At 43.9% G+C, this 18,978-nt stretch overlaps 1 protein-coding gene and 1 non-coding gene across 35 annotated transcripts in view; both read left to right on the top strand.

The window, feature by feature from the left end:
- The window catches only part of DZANK1 (double zinc ribbon and ankyrin repeat domains 1), a 110,843-nt gene that overhangs the window by 50,276 nt on the left and 41,589 nt on the right, over window positions 1–18,978 (top strand). For 26 of the 34 annotated variants that reach the window (XM_035705720.2, XM_035705726.2, XM_025469173.3 and 23 more), the window contains 8 exons: window positions 271–490; window positions 2,149–2,252; window positions 4,213–4,287; window positions 6,100–6,196; window positions 6,646–6,743; window positions 9,551–9,631; window positions 10,130–10,257; window positions 13,380–13,454. In XM_035705720.2, the coding sequence (XP_035561613.2) occupies window positions 271–490; window positions 2,149–2,252; window positions 4,213–4,287; window positions 6,100–6,196; window positions 6,646–6,743; window positions 9,551–9,631; window positions 10,130–10,257; window positions 13,380–13,454 (878 nt within the window). Of the gene's footprint in view, window positions 1–270; window positions 491–2,148; window positions 2,253–4,212; window positions 4,288–6,099; window positions 6,197–6,645; window positions 6,744–9,550; window positions 9,632–10,129; window positions 10,258–13,379; window positions 13,579–13,887; window positions 15,132–18,978 lie in introns of those variants that run through there. The other 8 variants (XM_035705735.2, XM_035705741.2, XM_035705743.2 and 5 more) reach the window with 5 other exon arrangements.
- LOC112674334 (small nucleolar RNA SNORA5) lies at window positions 17,570–17,684 on the top strand. The gene has a single exon (XR_003145383.1). It is a non-coding gene; the product is annotated as a small nucleolar RNA SNORA5 (small nucleolar RNA).

Below are 18,978 nucleotides of genomic sequence, written 5' to 3' on the forward strand. Positions count from 1 at the left end.
GGCAGCAAGACAGAGAATATCAGTTCAGTTGATTAGCTGAATTTGAGATAGTAAAATGTCTGAGCAGATGAGGCTGGCTTTATGGATCAGACTGGGAGTTGCTGGGAGAGACAGAAGCAAGGAAGGTAAGGCAAGGGCTGAAAACCTCTTTTTAATTCAAAGTGCAGTTTCTTGGGGATATTTTTACTTCTGATAGAATTCTTTTCTATAAGTAATATGAAGAATTAATTAAATTATTCCAGTATTTTATGTTTTCTGCCTTGCTTATAGCCCCAATCTGCCTGGCAGTCCCCAAGGGTTCCTTTATCCAGACCTAATGCTGGGACTTGGAAGAACGTGAGCACACAGACTACTGGACTGTTCTACCCATCTGGCACTCTGCTAGCCAAAAAGGAACTGGAAATGGCTTCTCAGAAGCAGAGGCAGGAGAAAATGAGTGACCATAAACCTCTCCTCACAGCCGTCAGCCCAGGAAGAGGTGAGGGAAAAGGTATACATTCTTGTCAGGGGGTATCTCCCTCTTTCTTTGAGAGAAAATTGCATTTTTTCTTCCTTTAGATTTATTTCTATACAGAAGAAGTAAATTCCACTGTTTTTCTTTAGGTAATTTTTCCTTTGTATTATATAGCTCTTAAACTTTTACTATTCTGATGTTTTTATTTTTAAAAAAATTTTAGGTGCACCTGGGTGGCTCAGGGGTTGAGCGTCCCTCAGGGTCCTGGGATCAAGTCTCACATTGGGCTCCCCACAGGGAGCCTGCTTCTCCCTCTATCTCTCCACCTATCTCTGGGTGTCTCTCACGAATAAATAAATAAAATCTTTAAAAATAAAAATAAAAAATTTTTAAAGATTTTATTTATTTCAGAGAGTGGGGAGGGGCAGAGAGAGAAAGAGGGAGAATTCTCAAGCTCCCCACTTGAAAGAGAGACTCCCCACTGAACATAGAGTCTGACGTGGGGCTCCATTCCAGGACCCTGAGATCATGACCTGAGCCAAAAGCAAGAGTTGGCTGCTTAACCAGCTGAGCCACCCAGGTGCCCCAGGACTCTGATGTTTTGACTCATAGCTCCATTGTCTAGTCCGTACATCAAATGGCATGTATGGATTGCTACTCTTACAGTAGAAATGTTGTTAGTCTGTGTCATTATAGCTATCTGCCATTATCTTTTTTTTTTTTACCATTCTAAATTCACACAACAAAATTCACCATTTTAACCATTTTAAAGTGTACAATTCAGTGATATTTAGTATAGCAGTACAGAAGCATCATGACTCTACATCCAGAACATTTTCATTACTCCAAAAGTAGACCCAGTATTCCTTTTGCAATCACTCCCCACATCTCCTCTCCCAGATGCCTGGCAACTGCGAATCTACTTTCTGTTTTTATGGATTTGTCTGCTCTAGACATTTCCTATATGTTTATCTCTTGCATATGAGAGACCAGAAATCCAGAGTTGTGCAAAATCTCCCAAGTGTCAACTGGTAGCAATGAATGAATTCAAATGTGTTTCAAGCCCTGTGCAGACTGTGGAGGGGCACAAGGGAGTTTTCTGGAGTGATAGAAGTGTCCTTCATATTGATCAGGGTATATACACTTGCTGAAACTCAATCTGTACACTTAAAAATTATATCTCAATATGGTTAATTTTATTTGTTAAAAGATTTTGTTTATTTATTATCTGAGAGAGAGAGGAAGAGATGACAATAGCATGAGTGGTGGAGGAGAAGCAGAGGGAGAGGAAGAAGTAGACTCCCTGTTGAGCAGGGAGCCCTAAGGGCTTGATCCCAGGACTCTGAGATCATGACCTAGGCTGAAGGAAGACATTTAATCGACTGAGCCACCCAGGCACCCCTCAATATGGTTAATTTTAAAAGAATAAAAGAAAAAGACCCCAAGTGTGGCCATCAAAATATGTTATTTGGAGATTCTGTAATATTTTCTGGTTAATTATGTGTGGGAAAAAAAAAACCCTGGGAACCAAAATGGAACTTATTCTGGTACATAGTTGAGTTTCAGTAAGTAAAAATTATCACAAAGTTGGCAAAGGAAAATAACCTCTCTGAGAATGCATGTTGCACATGGGCATTTTTCTCTCTTGGCTTCAGAAGACTTATCCATGAGGATGGGTTTCTCTTTTTCTTTAGGATACTGGAGAAAACAGTTGGATCATATCTCTGCCCACCTCAGGTCTTATGCTCAGAACAACCCTGAATTCCGGGCCTTGATTGCAGAACCCAGAATGGGAAAGGTGGGTGAGCTCTGGATGGAATTTCCACACCAGAGAGTCCCATGAGATCAGGCTGTAGTTCTCCTCCACTGAATTCATCTGAAACTGCAGTTTACTTGGCTCTTTTCCCTTTCCTGTCCTGCTTTCCGCCTTGCTTACTGTCCTCCCCTGCAAGCGCCGCCTTAACAAATCACCTGCACATGAACCTTGTCTCAGAGTCTGCTTCTGGGCACCTGACCTAAGATAGTAAATTGTGAACATTACATGCTTTTAGAGGCCCCATTCTATGGAGATTCTGGTGCTCAGAGCTAAAACAAAAACAAAAACAAAAACCCAGAAGAATTCAGCCTAGCCAAATGTCAATCCAGTCTATATTAGCAGCATTAGTAATCATAAGAGTTGCCATTTCACGATGCCCTCACTATATGCATTGTGTTCATCCATCTCAAGTGCTCATAACAAACCTACAAGGTAGGAATATTACCTTTGCAGCGTTTTTTTTTTTTTTTTTTTTTTTTTAATGGCCACAAATTCATTGGTAGTCTTCCCTTCAAAGAGTAGAGTCACTGTCTTCTCACCTCAAATGTGAATGGGCTTGTGGCAGGCAGTTGGGCTACGGGACTCCCCAGGTGTGGTCCTATGAGACTGCACTGCTTCCTCTCTTATTTGGCAAGCTCCCCTCCAAAGCTCCTTCCTGGAGCCCAGCCCCCCTGCCATGAGAAGCCTAAGCCCCATGGAATGGCCCAGGTATGAGCACCCCTCTGCAGCCATAGCTGAACCCAGTCCTTGAGTCATCCTGGCTCAGGAGCCAGGCAGATGAGTAATGGAAGTCCAGGTCATTCCAGCTTCCAATCATGCAGCTAGCTGTAGCCATTTGAGTTTTCCCAGGTAAGGTGTCAGACACATGGAGCAAAGACAGTTTATCCCTGCTATGCCCTGTTGGAAACCATGAACTTGACAAAATGGTTGTTGTTTAGTGCTGCTAAGTTTGGGGTGGTTTTTTTATGCTGCAGTAGATAATCAGAACAAGCCTTATTTGGCACCCAGGGAAACTGGCTCAGAGAAGTTTGGTGACCTGCCCAGGACTGCACTGATAGGTCTCAGGGGATTCACAATTTGAAGTGGGTCTGTCAGCCCCTGGGTTCCATGCTCTTTTTCTAGCATTACAAGTCATTATAAAGAGCTCTGTGAGAGGACCTCTTCCATATGTCATGACACTAGAAGGAACCTTTGAAAATCACCGTTTGATCCTCTGCCACCAAATAGGCCAACACTGAAGCTATTTCATTGTCAAGTATTGCTCAGTTTCCTTTGATAATCTATTTTGGTGGTTTATTCATTCTCTGCCCTAATCCAGGCATCTGCAAACTATGGGATGTGGGGCAAATCAGGCCTGCCACCCAGTTTTGTAAATCAAGTTTTATTGGATTTACTTCTTGTCCATAACTGCTTTCGTGCTACAATGGCAATGACCATAAAAAGCCCAAAAAAACTAAGATATTTACTATCTGATCCTTAAAGTATTTGCTGACCTCTGTTTGATAGAAATTTCCTCTTGATACTTACAAAGAAAGCTGCTCAACTGTGATACTTGGCCTTGTTCTGGCCCCTCAGGACACCTGGGTGATGACATCCAGCCAGATGGCTTGATTAAACTTAAAGTGTGTCTCTTTAGAGTATTAATTTGGGTCTTTCTTTCTTACCCAGTTTGGCAGTCTCTACTCTTTGATGGGAATGTTAATTTAATTCATTTTCAATTAATGGAATTATAGAGTTGGCTGAATTTGTGTCTACTATTTTGCTGTTTGTACTCTGTTTCACTTAGTTTTTGTTCCTTTGTTTCTTTTTTCTTGCCTTCTTTTGAGTTCATTAAATATTTGATTAATTTTGCAGTTTAACACCTCAAGATTTCTTGGCTGTTGCTCAGGACATTAAGTCCCATGTGCATGTTTGTGAATTTTCTCTAATACTTTTTTAAAAGCTTATCTCTGCTACTGTCCACGAAGATGGCTATGAAGTTAGCATCCGGCTGAATTATATTCAAGTATCAAACAAGGTGAGTAAAACCTTTAAAAGCTGTTCATTTAAAAATTGACTGACTAGTAAATTGTAGCTTATACTATATCAAAGTGCTTCTGTGTGTAGTCCCAAGAAGGCATTAATTCCAAATGTTGTAAAACTTGACTAAAGGCCAGCAATATCATAGAAATAGAATAACTGCACTAAAGCTCAGAGAAGCCAGGTTTCAGGCACATAAAGGTGTAATAAGAACAGGAACTACTACCTACTCTGTGGGTCCACTGGTTCTCAGGCTTATTTATGCTCACTGAAGTCTGAGTATAGGTGAAAGACTGACAAAAATCCTTTCCTGTGTGTATTTTCACCTATTTGCTTATAAGAAATAAACCAAACTTTGTGGTTCTGTCTCCCTCAATCTACCCTCTTCTATGGTGACTGGAACTTTGCTACAGTGCCTGTAGTGTGTGACAACATTAATTGATTCATACCAGTAGCTTTAGTTTCATTGGACAAGAAGGCAGAATATATAAAAGAATGAGTGGTTGAGAAGATGGGTACAGAAGGCAAGGAAAAGCATGGGGACTAGCATTTATCAGGCCCCAGCTGTGTGCCCAGCAGGAGGCTAGCAGTGTCCTTAAAATTAGGACAGACACACAAGCACTGCCTAACTCGGAGGCTGGGAAACTGAGGTACACTGACACACGTGAAAGTGTTTTGAAGTCAGGTAAAGCATTAAAGGCCATGTTTTTGGTTGTGTGGCTAGGCAGAATGTGGGTCAGGGAAGTGCTTGAGGAGAAGGGGAGTAAGGCGCATGAGACAAGGCAGGGGGAGGGGCTGAGTGGTCGTATATAAGGTCTAGCTTTAGCCTGATCCATGAGGAGCTCTGAAGGTGCATCACACCACCAGGTTGTCCCAATTGAGGCAAGAAAAGGAGGGACGTAACCTCTAGAGCAAGATGGCACCCGTCTGTGGAGGCAGTTGGCCAGCTGTGAGGTGTTAGCAGCCAACCCAGAAGCTGGGAGGTGTTGCTAATCAGTTAGGGGAACGGGGTGGGCACTGAGTGCATCTCCAACATGCTATCTATCAGATAGAAGTAGAGTAATAATCCCCAGGTTTAAATGTATTTTTTCTCAGCCTGTGTGTTCTAGCGTTAGGCAGCAGTAGGTGATTCCCTGCGGCAAGAGAGGCAGCCATGTGAGGGTGGTGGCAGGATGTCACACTGTGGGATCGGTCCAGGTGGATAAAGAATTCCAGGTCTGGACTGTGGATCACCTATCCTAATTTTATAGACCTCCATTTTACCTCATTTCACTTTCACAACATCCCTTTCAGGTCTACTATGTCCACTTTACAGGTGAAGAAACTGAGGTACAGAGAAATTTAGTCACCTTCTTCCAGGGTCTCTAAGCTAATGAGTGATAGAACCAGGATTCAAACTCAGTAGCCTGAGCTTCTCCATCTTGCCACCCTAATTCCAAGATATGGAGGGTTTTAAGCAAGAGGAGAATGCTATTACTTATAAATTGTAGAAAGATGACTGGAGCAGCCAACTGGAAGGTAGGCTGGCAGGAACCGGTTGGGAATGGAGTCAGCCTGGTGTCTGAAGAGGGGGGCTGTGGCTATAATGACAGAAAGGAGGAGCCAGACCGAGGAGCCACTTAAGAGGCATAACACACAGAACATCACAGTGAGGGGAGGTAGGTGTCGGGAAGGATGTCTGGGTTTGGGCTTGACTGTGTAAATAGAGCAGCCCTTAATGAAGAGAGGAACAGGTTATCAGGGAGAGTATTTCTTCTGTGGGGACAAAGACGCTTCATCATTCATGCTGCTTACACTTTTTTTTGCCCAGAACCTTTACCTCAGCAAGCCGGTAGATTTCAGCAACCACTTTCTGAACGGTGTCACCGAGGATGGTGATGGGCCATTTGGCAGCAGGTCCAGCTTGGGTGAGTTATACTCTCACAGTGATTTTAAGATGATAGACCAGAAACACACTGACCTGGCAAGGATGGCAGGCAGTTGCTTGAAATTTGCCAGCCCAACCACGCATCTTACTTTAATGTTCCAGCCATTTTACTCTTCTGGCATCTCTGAAGATAGGAGTGAGATTTTTTAATTCTTTCACACACCTTGGGAAGAGAAGTTGTGGGGAGTGTTCTTTTGGGCCTAAAAACTATTTATATATTATATTCCCCCGCCTTCCCACTCATCCTCTGGCCCTGCCTGGACTGAGATAAGTGGCTCTGGGAGTCCTTGTGAGATTTGATCCCATAGACACTTCTATAAAAGCCATTTTATTCTTCTGACCTCTTGAGGGGCATGCTAGTAGGATAGTTCTTTATATGTGGGGAGTGGTAGGGGGGCATCGTCTTAGTCCTTGACTCTATCATTTCAGTAAGTGACTACAGCCAGAGCACCTCAGATACCACTGAAAAAGTCAAGAGGACAAAGAATTTCAAGACCAAAAAATTTCAAGAAAAGGAGCAGCTCACAGTATGTATACTCCTTTGTCCTTTTTAGGCTTGTCTGTTTAATGTTTTACTTTGAGATTTTTTATTTTATTTTACTTTATTTTATTCTATTCTATTCTACTTTTTTTAAAGTAGGCTCCACACCCAACATGGTGCTTGAACTCACAACCCTGAGATCAAGAGCTGCATGCTCTCCTGACTGAGCCAGCCAGGTGGCCCTACTTTGAGATTTTTTAAATGGAAGAATACTTTTTCATTTTCTGTTCCTTTTTTATAAGTATATTTTTATTTTATGGAATCCTTTAAAATATGTCAAGATTATGAATTAGAATTATTTTAAAGTTCTTGTTAGTTTCCCAAATCACCTCTGTTTCTTCTGAGGTCAGTTCTGTCTGTCCGTCTTTTTCTGTCATGTTTTTGGTTGGTCTCAAGTATGTGATGGTCCTTGGTTGCCAGGTCATGTTGACAAGTGAAGGGCTAGTTTGAGTAGTGCCAGTGCCTGCCATGGGTGTTCAGGCTTCAGCTTTCTGAGGGGGTGGATGGGAATCTGTGTGGCAGACCTCCCTGGAGCGTTTTTGGGCAGAGGACAGGAGAAAGCCTTGGGGTTCTCTTAGTTGCCTTTCCTCTGGAGGTGGGGATGGTGCTGTGAAGGGCTCTAGGGTGTTTCATTCCTGGATGGAGCTGTCTTCCTTACTCTCTTTCCCTGTGTCTGTCACAGAGGTCTGGGCTCTGCCCTTCTTGCACCCAGTTCTCCCCAGTAGAAGACTTTGTTAGGCAAATCATGAACTCTGGAAAAGAGTTATCAGGGTTTAAGCAGAGAGCACAGGAGGGAGAGGAGGACACCACTTAACAACAAAGCCCTTTCATAGAATGCTCATGAATCCAGCCTGTGTCCAACACCAGCCTTCCATGTGGATTAACTGAGCTGCGGGGCTCCCTGGAGGGAACATACTTCTATCTCTGGCATCTTCAGCTGGTTTTTCTTTGCTTTGTTTTCCCTTTCAGTTAGATTCCAGCTACTTTCAGTCTTTGGAATTCTTCACAATTCCCGATTCACTGCTGGCATCCTTCCAGAGTTTCCCACAGCTGTTAAGAGTTTTGTTTTTCAAAAATATAGACCACGAACATTTTTAACTGGACCTTTGGAGAAAGAGACAGTGGGTACGCTTGTTCAGCCCCCACCTTGCCTTTCAGTTGGTTCTCTTCAGCTGCAGTAGGAAGGACAGATGTTCTTAGCAACAAGCCCAAAGCCTAGATCTCCTCTGAGGTGGAGATGGGTACATGTGGGTTCTCTCCTCCACCTTCAGTAAAGCCAGACCTGCAGTGCACCCCTGGAGGTGCGCACACTGGCACCCAGTTTATATCAAGATTTCTCCAAAGACAGGTGATTTATTACCTCATCTTGTTTTTTTCCCAACCATATGCTTTGCATGTCATAAACACCAATTATTTTGGGAAGGAGACCTTAGAATTACATTAACCTATATTGCTTATGATCCCTTGTACTCTTGGCCTTCTCCAAAGTATTGTCAATGAGTATAAGAGAAATATACAGTTGCATAAACTTTAACAGTTTTGGAGACTCCACCCACTTATTCTGTATGTGACTCAAATCTCCCATTGCTGTGTGCCTTTATTTTCTCATTTGTATTTAGAGGATAAATATCAGACGAATAATAACAGCATTCAGTGGTTCACTCATTCAGTGGTTCACTCATTCAGTGGTTATTTGGAGCACACATATACCAAGCACAGTTCTTGGTAATGAAAATAAATCATGAACAAAAGCTATAAAGGTCTCAGACCTCTTGAGGTTGACATTCAAGTGCCTTCTGGTATAGTTCTCCATATGGAGTGGACTTAAGAACAAGTGTGCCCCCTAAGACTCCCTGAGGGTTCACTATTAGAGTACCTTGTTCCAAGCTAATCACTCTAGAGTAGGGGGCAGAAGGGACATGGCCTGAACCGAGGATCTTCTTTTGGAAGTCTCACAGGCCTTGACCTATGTCCTCATCCTAATGGCTCTCCAGAGAGCCAGAAGGAGGTAGATATATTATTTTCACTTTGCAGACAGGAAAATGGGAGTCCTGGGATTACCCCAAGTCACCCTCAGGTCTAGTGGCAGAAGCATACTAAAAGTAGTGTCTCCTGCCTTCCAGATGGCCTCTTCAGCCTTGCAGCAACAAGAATTTACAATCCTCCATAAAGAAAAATTATATATAAAGGGGAATTTTATCACATTTTGAAAATAGAGCATATAATAAATTCTTCAGATTTCTGATGATAGGTGAGAGCTTTTTTCCCCCAGACAAAAGCTGACTACCAATTTACTCATGCTTCATTCAGGTGAGCACATTTTCTGAACAGTCATACTTTGACTGATTCTGAACACTTCATAAAGTGTGCAGAGTAAATTTTAGGATTCACCTGGTTGCTTTTCCTAGGAAAAGCATATATTCATATATATAAATATATATAAATTTATGACTATATATAGTAATAAATAGTAATAAAACTAGTGTGGGGTTTCTGGGGTGGTGAGGTTTCTCATTGCATCCCTGTCTTAATAAATATAAACCATGTCAGTGTAGTATCCTTACCTAAGACAAGGTATGAGAGACCAGCAAGATTTACATTAGCTGGGTTTATTTGTGCTGATGGCTTTTGAAAACCATGTACATGCACACATGCACAAGCTCACAGTCACCTGTCCCTGGGGCTCAGAACTCAACCTCAGAGAGGAAATATTTGCCTGGAGTGTTGAGTCCAGGCAGGGGACACAGTAATATTTTGTGGTGATGGAATTGACCTTGTTGTATAATCCTGCAGCCTGAAAACAGGCTCCTGCTGAAGGAAGTCGGACCCACAGGGGAAGGGAGAGTCTCTGTGATTGAAGAGCTGCTGGATGAGGTCAGTGCAACTCCAAAAACAAGTCTCTGAGGATTTCAGCCTCTTGGTACACCTCTGTCTCTTTCAGATGGGAGTCTTGCTCCGTATTGTGATAACCACGGTGCCATTTCATTTAAAACTGCCTGGAAGTAGAGTTAATGGCCAGTTAAGAACTTGACATTAATGGTTATTGGTTGCCAGTTTTTATAGCAAAGGAAAAAGTCATATGAGCCCAAATAATGTGCATAAAGGTGGACAGAATCCCTGGTGTGTGACCCTGTGTGACCTTCCTGCTTCCTAAAATAGTCAGGCTCTGGGTGCCTACCCCTCCTGATAAGGGGAGCAGGAGTGGCTTGCGGCTCGGTCCATTACCGGTTAGATCTTGGGTGTCCTGATTCTCTTCTCTTGTGACTGAAAGCACTTTAGTTCTGCCGGCATGTTTGTTATGCATCGTAGGGTGGCAGTTGGATGCTGCTGAGAGCAGAGTTTCATGGCAAGTTCGTCCTTCTTATGCTGCAGGGAGCAGATCCCAACTGCAAGGATGGCGAAGAGCGACCCGTTATAATCGTGGCTGTCGTGAATAAGCACCATGAAGTGATTCCGGTTCTCGTGCAGAGAGGAGCAGACACCGAGCAGCAGTGGGGCCTGTAAGTAAGATCCAGTGGAAGGAGAGCCCAGGTGTGGTGTCACAGCCAGCAGCCAGCAGCCAGTGGCCACTGTGGGGCTCTGCTGGAGCAGAGTCAATCCACGCACATGCCCCCCTCAATTTGAACCACTCAGGAGCCATTTTAACCCATTTTGACCTTAATAAGAGACTTAACTGCCTCTACTTTCCCCATTTGGGCAAGACACAGAGAGCAGCAGAGACATAGGCAGAGGGAGAAGCAGGCTCCCTGTGGGGAGCCCAATGTAGGACTCCATCCCAGGACCCCGGGATCACTCCCTGAGATGAAGGCAGATGCCCAACCACTGAACTACCCAGGTGCCCTAAACAAACTTTTAAATGGACTATTGAATTGCCAACTTTATTGTAGCTCTTATAAATGATGATACATTTTGTTAACTCAGGAGTTTACACTGTTGCGGGCCAGGCAGGTCCTACTTCGCCCTTGGGATGGTAAGCAACATTTTCATCATGGTCTGAACTGTTGAGATCACTAAGAGAGGAGTGGGCCCAGTGTATTCCCTGTGGAAATGTACCCATAAAGTTACTGCAGAAAGAAAACCTTACCAATTGTCTCTGGATGCTCACACATTGGGGAGGACCCTGCACATCTGAGTTCCCTACACGATCTGGTGCCTTGGTTTCCCCAGCTGTGAAGCAGGATGGACAGATCCAGGTCCCCTCCATGCTTCTGTCACTTCCCTAGTGTTGGGGCTGTCCTGCCTCTCGACCTCTCCCAGCTTTGTAGTTCTATTGTTTTTTTGCAAATTACTTTGGAAATGTGGGGTGGGGAGTTTCTTGAGAACAGGCTCCACTAGTTAACTGCTTATATCGGGCCAACCAAGTTGCCAAACTGGAAGTTCTCTGGCGGTGCTGCAGCAGGGCCATCTGACACTGCTACCCCTGACCTATTACTGAGACCAGATTGAGGCCTGTTAGAGATCCCACTGCTGAGTACGTCAAGCTGGCACACGGAGCCAAAGTTAAAGAGCTTTGCTTCTATTTTCCTCTGTCTCAAAATGTCCGCTAGTGTTTTTATCCAAAATATATCCCTGTTAATTTTTCTATGTGCACTTTTATGTTTCTGCCCAACAGGACAGCGTATCAGGTAGTCACAATCCCTTTTTTAGTTTTATTTTATAGCAGAATGTTTGGTACATTTGGTGTATGTATCTGGTGGCTGGAATTTACTTGCTCACCTTTTCTTAGGGTTCACATTGTCAGCTTCTCCATTTATCCCACACTTGGGTTATCATTATTCATGAAGATAACACCACCTTGTTTTGCATTAAGGTATACTTTATATTTGTATGAATCAGACAAGCTTTTCTTGAAGCACTTTATGTATAATGTGTGTGGCTGATACAAAATCTCTTGAGCAGATTTTGACTCACATCAAAATCTTATGTATGTTGTGTCCTAGCCTTATGAAAAGTCCAGCTGAAAGGAAGAAACTACTCTGGACATGGAACAGATTACCTGTTTTTCCTTGGTGTTCCTCAGTTTCCATTCTTCTTTACCATTCTATAAATTGACATTTATCCACATGTGATCTCAATCCATCTTTACTAAGTCTAACTCAGTGGTTGTACCATCTGTCTGAATGGTGTGTAATAGCCCGATGTCACTCCCACTGCATTAGCATAGTTAGCAGAATTTAGCTCACATGGAGGGGGAGGGAGGAAAGCTAGACCAGAAGCCCTCCCTCAAAATAGAGCATAGAGATCTCTTCTTCCATTTTAGTTTATGCCAATAGAAGAAAGCAGATTTTTCCACCAAGAGCCAATTCTGCTAAATCTGCTTTATATTTGTTAGTTCACAGTGTTTAGACCTGGTCAGCCTGGCCTCTACACCCAGCTGGACCTCTATAGATCTAGGAATATGACCTCAGGGCTCCATCCATCTTACAGCTGTTGAGGCACAAGCCATCCAAAGATCTGGCTTTCCTACAAAAGAGGTTCAGTGAATTGTTCCTTAGCAAATAAGGATTTAAAAAGTGTCCCCCTACCCTAGCTTGTTTGATTAGTGGAGAGAAGCAGCCTAGGTGGTCTCTATACACAAAACTTCTACACAAGGAAACTCTGTAGAAGGAAACTTCCCAGTAGCTTGGCAGGTAGCAGAAAGCCCCACCCTAGTGTTGCTGTTTCCATTGTTTGCATCTTTCCTACCAGAATACACTCATATTCAACACAAAGGGATGGCTAAGGAGAAGTACACATCCTCCACCAAAACTGATTCCTCTTATCAACAGATTTCAGAAACACAGATTCAAAGTCTTACTAGGAGAAGGGCAAAGAGAAGTGCCGTTTGCTTTTGGACAACAGCTACTCTCCTTCACTAGCAATTTCAAACATTTTTTCTCTTAGTTCTGTCCCAGTAGCCAGGAGGGGTGAATGTAACCATCAGTCTGCTTCTTAGGGGTTCAACTGTGGAGATTTATTCTAGTAGGTAATCCACGATTTACAAAAAGCAGATGTACCTTCATCCAACATGATACTTAGATTTAAGTAGTTTGTTCATTCATAGTAGAGTTTCTTTAAAATACAAATTTGCAGAACACCACAATGTATCTGCTGTGCAAAACACATTCTAGAAGGTCTGGTAATAAAATACCAAGCTACTCAGAAGAACAGATTCATAGGTATCACCTCTGCTCTGAAGCAGAAGAGGGTGTCCCATTTAGTGCCCTTGCCATGTTAGAGTCATGTTGTTTGAGGGGCAGCGTACAAAATTAAAGTTGGCAGTCACAATTTGTTACTTCCCCAACTGAACTGTGGGTTACACAGAAAATCTACCCTCTCCCCACCTCGTAAATAGAATGTGTGCTCTGTTCTCAGTTTAGAGGAAGTTATGAAGGAAGACTATACATTTACTCAGGAGATGTGGTAACCCCGTGAATACATATACGTTCCAATGGCAAATGCCTAATAGAGACCCAAGGAACTTGAGGAGTGAAATGACAAACAGTTGTGCCACCAGGGAGAAAGGAAAGACAAAAGACAAGGAAGGGTTGATGTCACTGGTGTGACTTTGTCCGTGTGCCCATAGCATCCTATATTACAAAAGCTTTAGCAGGATGATTTCCACCCCCCCCCCCCCCAACAGGCTCCAGAATACAGCTCTTCATGAAGCAGCTCTGCTTGGCCTAGCAGGAAGGGAGTGCGTCACTGCTTTACTGAGGTATGTTCCTGATGGTTGGGGGAGACTTCTGAGGCCACAGTGGTCCCTTAGCCAACCTGTGATGATTACAGAAGGCCCTAGTTCCTGAACAGTTAACCCTGTGAATGGAGGCCACCATGCCACGGTAGGTCCCCAGCACTGAATGGTTTTAAAAGCACAATGAAAATGTTGCCCTCCCACCAACACACTTGGTGTAGGACTTTGATGCAGTGGAAGCCAATGTTGGCAACTGAATGTGTTGAAATCACAGAGCCCCTCTAAGGGTCTCAGGGCAGAGCCACCCGTGAGAGTGGGGTCATGGGGGAAGGTCTCTTGGGGACAGGTTTAGGAAGGTGGGGCCAGGAGGCTCCCAGAATGGCCTCTGTGTCATGGAGGAACCAGGCCATCAGGTTCAAGTGCCTGAGTCTTCTATTCATGCCCATTACCTTGGCAGATGCAATGCAAGCATCCAAAAGAAGAACACGAATGGCCAGACAGCGTATGACCTGGCTTTGAAAATGGGAGATGATGTCATCACCTCGCTCTTTGCTGCTAAGCTCGGCCTGGACGATTCTTAGACCCAAGGGCCTGCACAGGACCTAATTGGAAGAAACCATCCAGTTCTGGCTGTTCTTTCTTTCTTTCTTTCTGAGATGTGTATTTGCAGTTTGAGAATTAAGGCTGAGAGGAACTCATATAAGATTTTTTTTTTTTCAATATGACACTGTATGCCACCATGTATGCATTTCCCAGTATACTGTGGATAGTAAGGAACTTAATGTTTATTTGTTTTTTTAAGGGTTTGTTGCTGCTTATTTTAGAATTTTCTTTTATTTTTCAGGGGGTGCCTGGGTGGCACAGTCAGTTAAGCTGCTGACTCTTGGTTTGGGGTCAGGTTGTGATCTTAGGATCCGGAGATTGAGCCCTGTGTCAAACACTCCACACTCAGTGTAGAGTCTACTTAAAATATTCTCCCTCTCCTCTGCCTCTCTCCCTGCACTCGTGCAAGCGTGTGCACTCTCTCTCTCTCTCAAATAAATAAGTAAATCTTTAAAAATTTTTGAAAAATAAATTTATTTTTCAGTAGGCAATAATTGCACATGGCTCAAAGCTAAAAAGTATGAAATGTTATGTAGTAAAAACTCTGCCATCCTTGTCCCACAGCCACCCACATCCCCTCCTCAGAGGCACCAACGATACCAGTGTCATCTGTGTCTTTCCAGAAATAGTATAGGATTATATAAGCACATGTATATAATATATGCATCTGTACATATAGGGTATACATAAAATACAAACATAGATAACAGATATATTCTTTGCCCTCTTTAAGACAAGTACTAGCAAACCACACACTCATCCGATGTTTTGCATCTTGTTCTTTTCCTTAATGTATCTCGTAGGTGGTTCCAAATTAGTACCTAAAGATTAAGTTTATTTTAAAAATGTTGTCTCTGATGTTGAGTTCATCAATATTCCTACTGTTGTGGTTTGTTCTTTGGTTGACAAACAAGCTTTGATTTCGCCATCTGCAAGAATGTGTAATTTTGACTTCTTTTTTCAGAGTGTTATTTCAGTCCTCGGGTGATAATGTTGTGATCGTGGAGTCCCTAAATAGATGGTGTTAAAGTATGTTGATAGAATATTTATTAATTTAGAATGATGAATTCAGCACAATAAATAACAGGCTTCATTGAGTGACTGCTGTCATCACTACCTGCCCTTCCTTCCCCGAGTGGGTGACTGTCTGTGAGAGGACAGGCGCAGAGTCACTGGAAGCGAGGCCCCCATGTGGGGTTGTGTGGCACTGGCTGTCCCCTGTCATACTTGGCCATCTGTGTTGGGGGGCTGCTACAAGGTAACCAGTGTCCTGAGAAAAACGGGATGGGACCAGGTGGTTTGGTGTCAGGGGTGGTTTGTACTGCATCAGCTCAGCCAATACAGAATGACCTTCCCCAGACTCCTCTGCCTTCATGGTTTGGTTTAGGGATGGCTATAGAAGTGACTATACAAGGTTCCAGATTTCAAAGATGGAAGTGAAGCTGCAGCCATCACACTAGGGAGGTGGAGTAGAGCCCAATGCTGCTGTGGCTCACCCCCTGCAGGTTCTGGAATCGATGCTCAAGAGGGAGGAATGGAGTTCAAGACCACTTTGCCCAGAGCTCAGGGATCAGGGAAGGCCCCATGGACCCACAGGTTCCAGAAACTATCCTCTTGGAACTCTCAGGTAACTTTCAGACACTGAGTGTAGGAAGCACATCTCCACTGTCCTCGGGTTTCCACACTGCCTGGGGAAGGGTCCTGCCCTTGTACCCAAGGGCAAGGTGCACACACCTGACATCTCCTGCCAGGGCTCTTGCCTTTCACTAAAGCCCACCTTTGAGTTTCAATCACACCTCATTTATGGAGTGAACAAATGACTTAAGAGGCAAAAACATAGGTTCAAATCCAGGAACTCTCCGATGAAATCCTATGGGGTTATGTAAAGCATTATATAAGCACTGAAGAACGTGTTTTGCGGAAAAGTTAAACACATGTTCTAGGCAAGGCCCTCCTGATTTCAAAAGTCATCTTATTTCTTGTCCTTTTTGGAGCTTTATTTTTCTTCTCAGGACCCTGTATCAGGGCTTGAAACAGGAGCAGAACTACCATAGTGATAACAAGTAAGGGGTAATGAAAGGAACCAACTACATGCAGTTGTAGAAGTGAGTGATGCTGGTTGGGGGCCTGGAGCTGCTGTAGCTTGGAAGGACCATAGTGGAAAAAAAAGTGGGTGCTGAGTGGGATGAGCAAGGACAAAGTGGAACCTGTAGGCCCCATCTCCCGCCTCCCTCCGTATGGTCACGGGTGAAGCTGGTGTCCCTCATCATGGAGCTTATCCCCAGGCTGGGCTCTCCAGAAGCAGGCTGAGACAGCTGGGGATGGGCAATAGAAGAGGACCCATGTTTATGGGGGATCAGCCCTTGTGGAAGGAAGAAGGGGGTGGCACAGCGGGAGAAGTCAACCCAGATGCAGCCCGCAGGAAGCCACAGCCAGCTCCCGGGCAGGGTGCTGGAGGGGAGCACTGCCCAGCATCCCCCTGTGCTCAATCACTGGTAGACAGCTGCCCCAGGAAAGCTGGGACTCCAGGCCAGACAGCTTTCTGAGGCAGATCCTGACATTGCTAATGGCTGGATCTGTTGCCCTGTCTGCTGCCTGCATGCCCTACTCCAGGTAGTCAGCCCTGAGGGCCATGTATGTACCCTGGAGAAGCACAGCTTCCTGACCCTGGCTGCCAGAAGGAGGAGGTCTGGTGGGAGCTGCCCACATCCACCAGCACTGGGGGGCCAGGGAGGGCAGCTGACTTCAGTGACTTCAGAGCCCCCACCCTGCAGGCTCAGCTCAGGACCGGTGATTGTGCCACTGCCTGGGCCCCCCATTGAGTGACAATCAGTTGAGCATCCAGTGGTTGGTGGCTCAGGCCACAGCTACTTGTCTGCATCTAGATTCCCTGCAGACTCCTCCTGAGGCTCAGTGGCAACTCTTGGAGGAGCCATCCTCACTTTGTGGCTTTGTCTCACATTCCCACAAAGCTCCAGTGGTATGGAGTATACCACTCCCTCTGACCATCCAGGTGAATGAATTCCCACGTGTATACTGGCCAGTTGAGTACCTTATATTTTTCTTATTGATTTGGGAGAAATGAATTTTATTCTCTAGGATCAGAGTATTTTCTAGAGTCTAGAGCAGCAGTACTGAATAGAAATATGATGACGGCCACATATATAAATTTTCTAGTAGCCAAATATAGTTTCCATTGATTCCTAACTTACTATGAATCCCAATGGAATGAAAACTGTATGGTAATGATTTTCGGTATCCATTAAATTAATTTTTCCCACGAGTGAGTTACATTGATAGTGTTTGTTTTTGAATCAAGCCTTCATTGCTGGGATAAATATAACACATTCTTCCTGAATTCCACTCCCAGATTTTACTTGCTTACAATCTGCTTAGGGTTATTATGCCTTTTTATTATATGAAATGGACCTCTATTTATTTTTGATATTTGTTTTGGAACCAGAGAAATGCTAGACTCACAGTGTTAGAAACTTCTATGGTTTTTTTTCCAAGTATTTTTGGAATGCTTTATAAAACACAGGTATGAAATATTTTGTGCAGATTTGGTAGAAGGCTTTCAGTACAACTCAGGGCCTCTTGATTTTGAGGCATAAATCTTAGGCCTCTGTATCAGTCAGGGCTCAGACAGAGAAGCAGAACTAGTAGGAGATGTGTATCAAGAGACCCACTGCAAGGGACAGTATAGGTGGTTCTGAGGCTGGCTCGAGAAGCCCCACATCTCAGGGAAGGTGTTAGGCATGGCTGGCCAAAGGTGTTGCCCAACTGCAGAACTCTCTCTACTTAGGGCTTTCAACTGATTGAATCAGGCTCACCCCGACCTGCTAGGATGCTCTCCCTTCAAGTCAGCTAAGACCTTTAATCACGATACAAAATGCCATCCCAGCAGCACCTAGCTTAGTGTGTGAAGAACTGAGGACTGGAGCTTAGGCAGGTTGACACATGAAAAAGGACCATCACAGCCTCTGTTACAATGTCATTGACTATTGGTTCTTTTTCCTACCCCTGCTTGAATAAAGTTGGTAATATACACATGTACCATTTGTTTCCTTTCTGTATAAGGCTACATTTTTTTCGGCTACTTGCATGGGTTTTGGGGTCATAAAATTTTCATCATCTTTTTTGTTTTTATATCCTCTTGTTTGGCCACCATTATTTCAATATTTGTGAAAGTGGAGCTGCTCACAGTAGGAAGAGCCTCACCCCCTGCAAATACCAAAGTAGTGAGGGTTGAAGAGAACTTCGTTGTTCTTTCTGCATAGCTGAACCCATTTCTCCCCACTCTGGCCCACAGGTCTCCAAACATGTCCTCCGAGAAGGATGAAAGTGACCTAAAATTCATGTCTGCTTCACTATCAGACCCCTAACCCACCACCAGGACCCCTCCCAGGATAGGGGAGTGGGGAGGGTTACTTTAAATGAGGAGGCCTGGAAATAGACAGAGGTCTGCTCATTCACAAATCACCTTGAGTTCTAAAACTTAGCAGATTTGAATTCAATTCTTCTTATTTATTGTAATTTATATATAGTGGCAGTTTCCAGGCCCCTGATCTGGGGTCCCCACGTTTCCAGCTGGGTAGTAGTAAATGGCTCAATTTTTAGATTAATTCCTTCCAATGCATTTGGAACCTCAGAAATCCTACTTCTGACCCAAACTCTCAACACGAAATACTTTATTCTTTTCTACCCCAACCCTCTCCTCTACTTAGTCCTACATCGCTCAGTAGAAACTTCCTTTCCCCCATCAAACAGAGAAGGGAAAGAGATGATCCTTGGGAGTAGTTCCCAAACCCTCTCTGATTTTGCAACAGAGAGGGGCGTTCTCAAGTACAATTTTCTGTAAAATATCCACTATTAGGCTTGACTCACATTCTCATCCCCAGCTTTTCTTATATTTTCTTGTTCCTCCTGGAATTCCCTTTTGTAC

This window comes from Canis lupus, chromosome 24, assembly GCF_003254725.2.
Source record: "Canis lupus dingo isolate Sandy chromosome 24, ASM325472v2, whole genome shotgun sequence".
NCBI classification, from domain to species: Eukaryota; Metazoa; Chordata; class Mammalia; order Carnivora; family Canidae; genus Canis; species Canis lupus.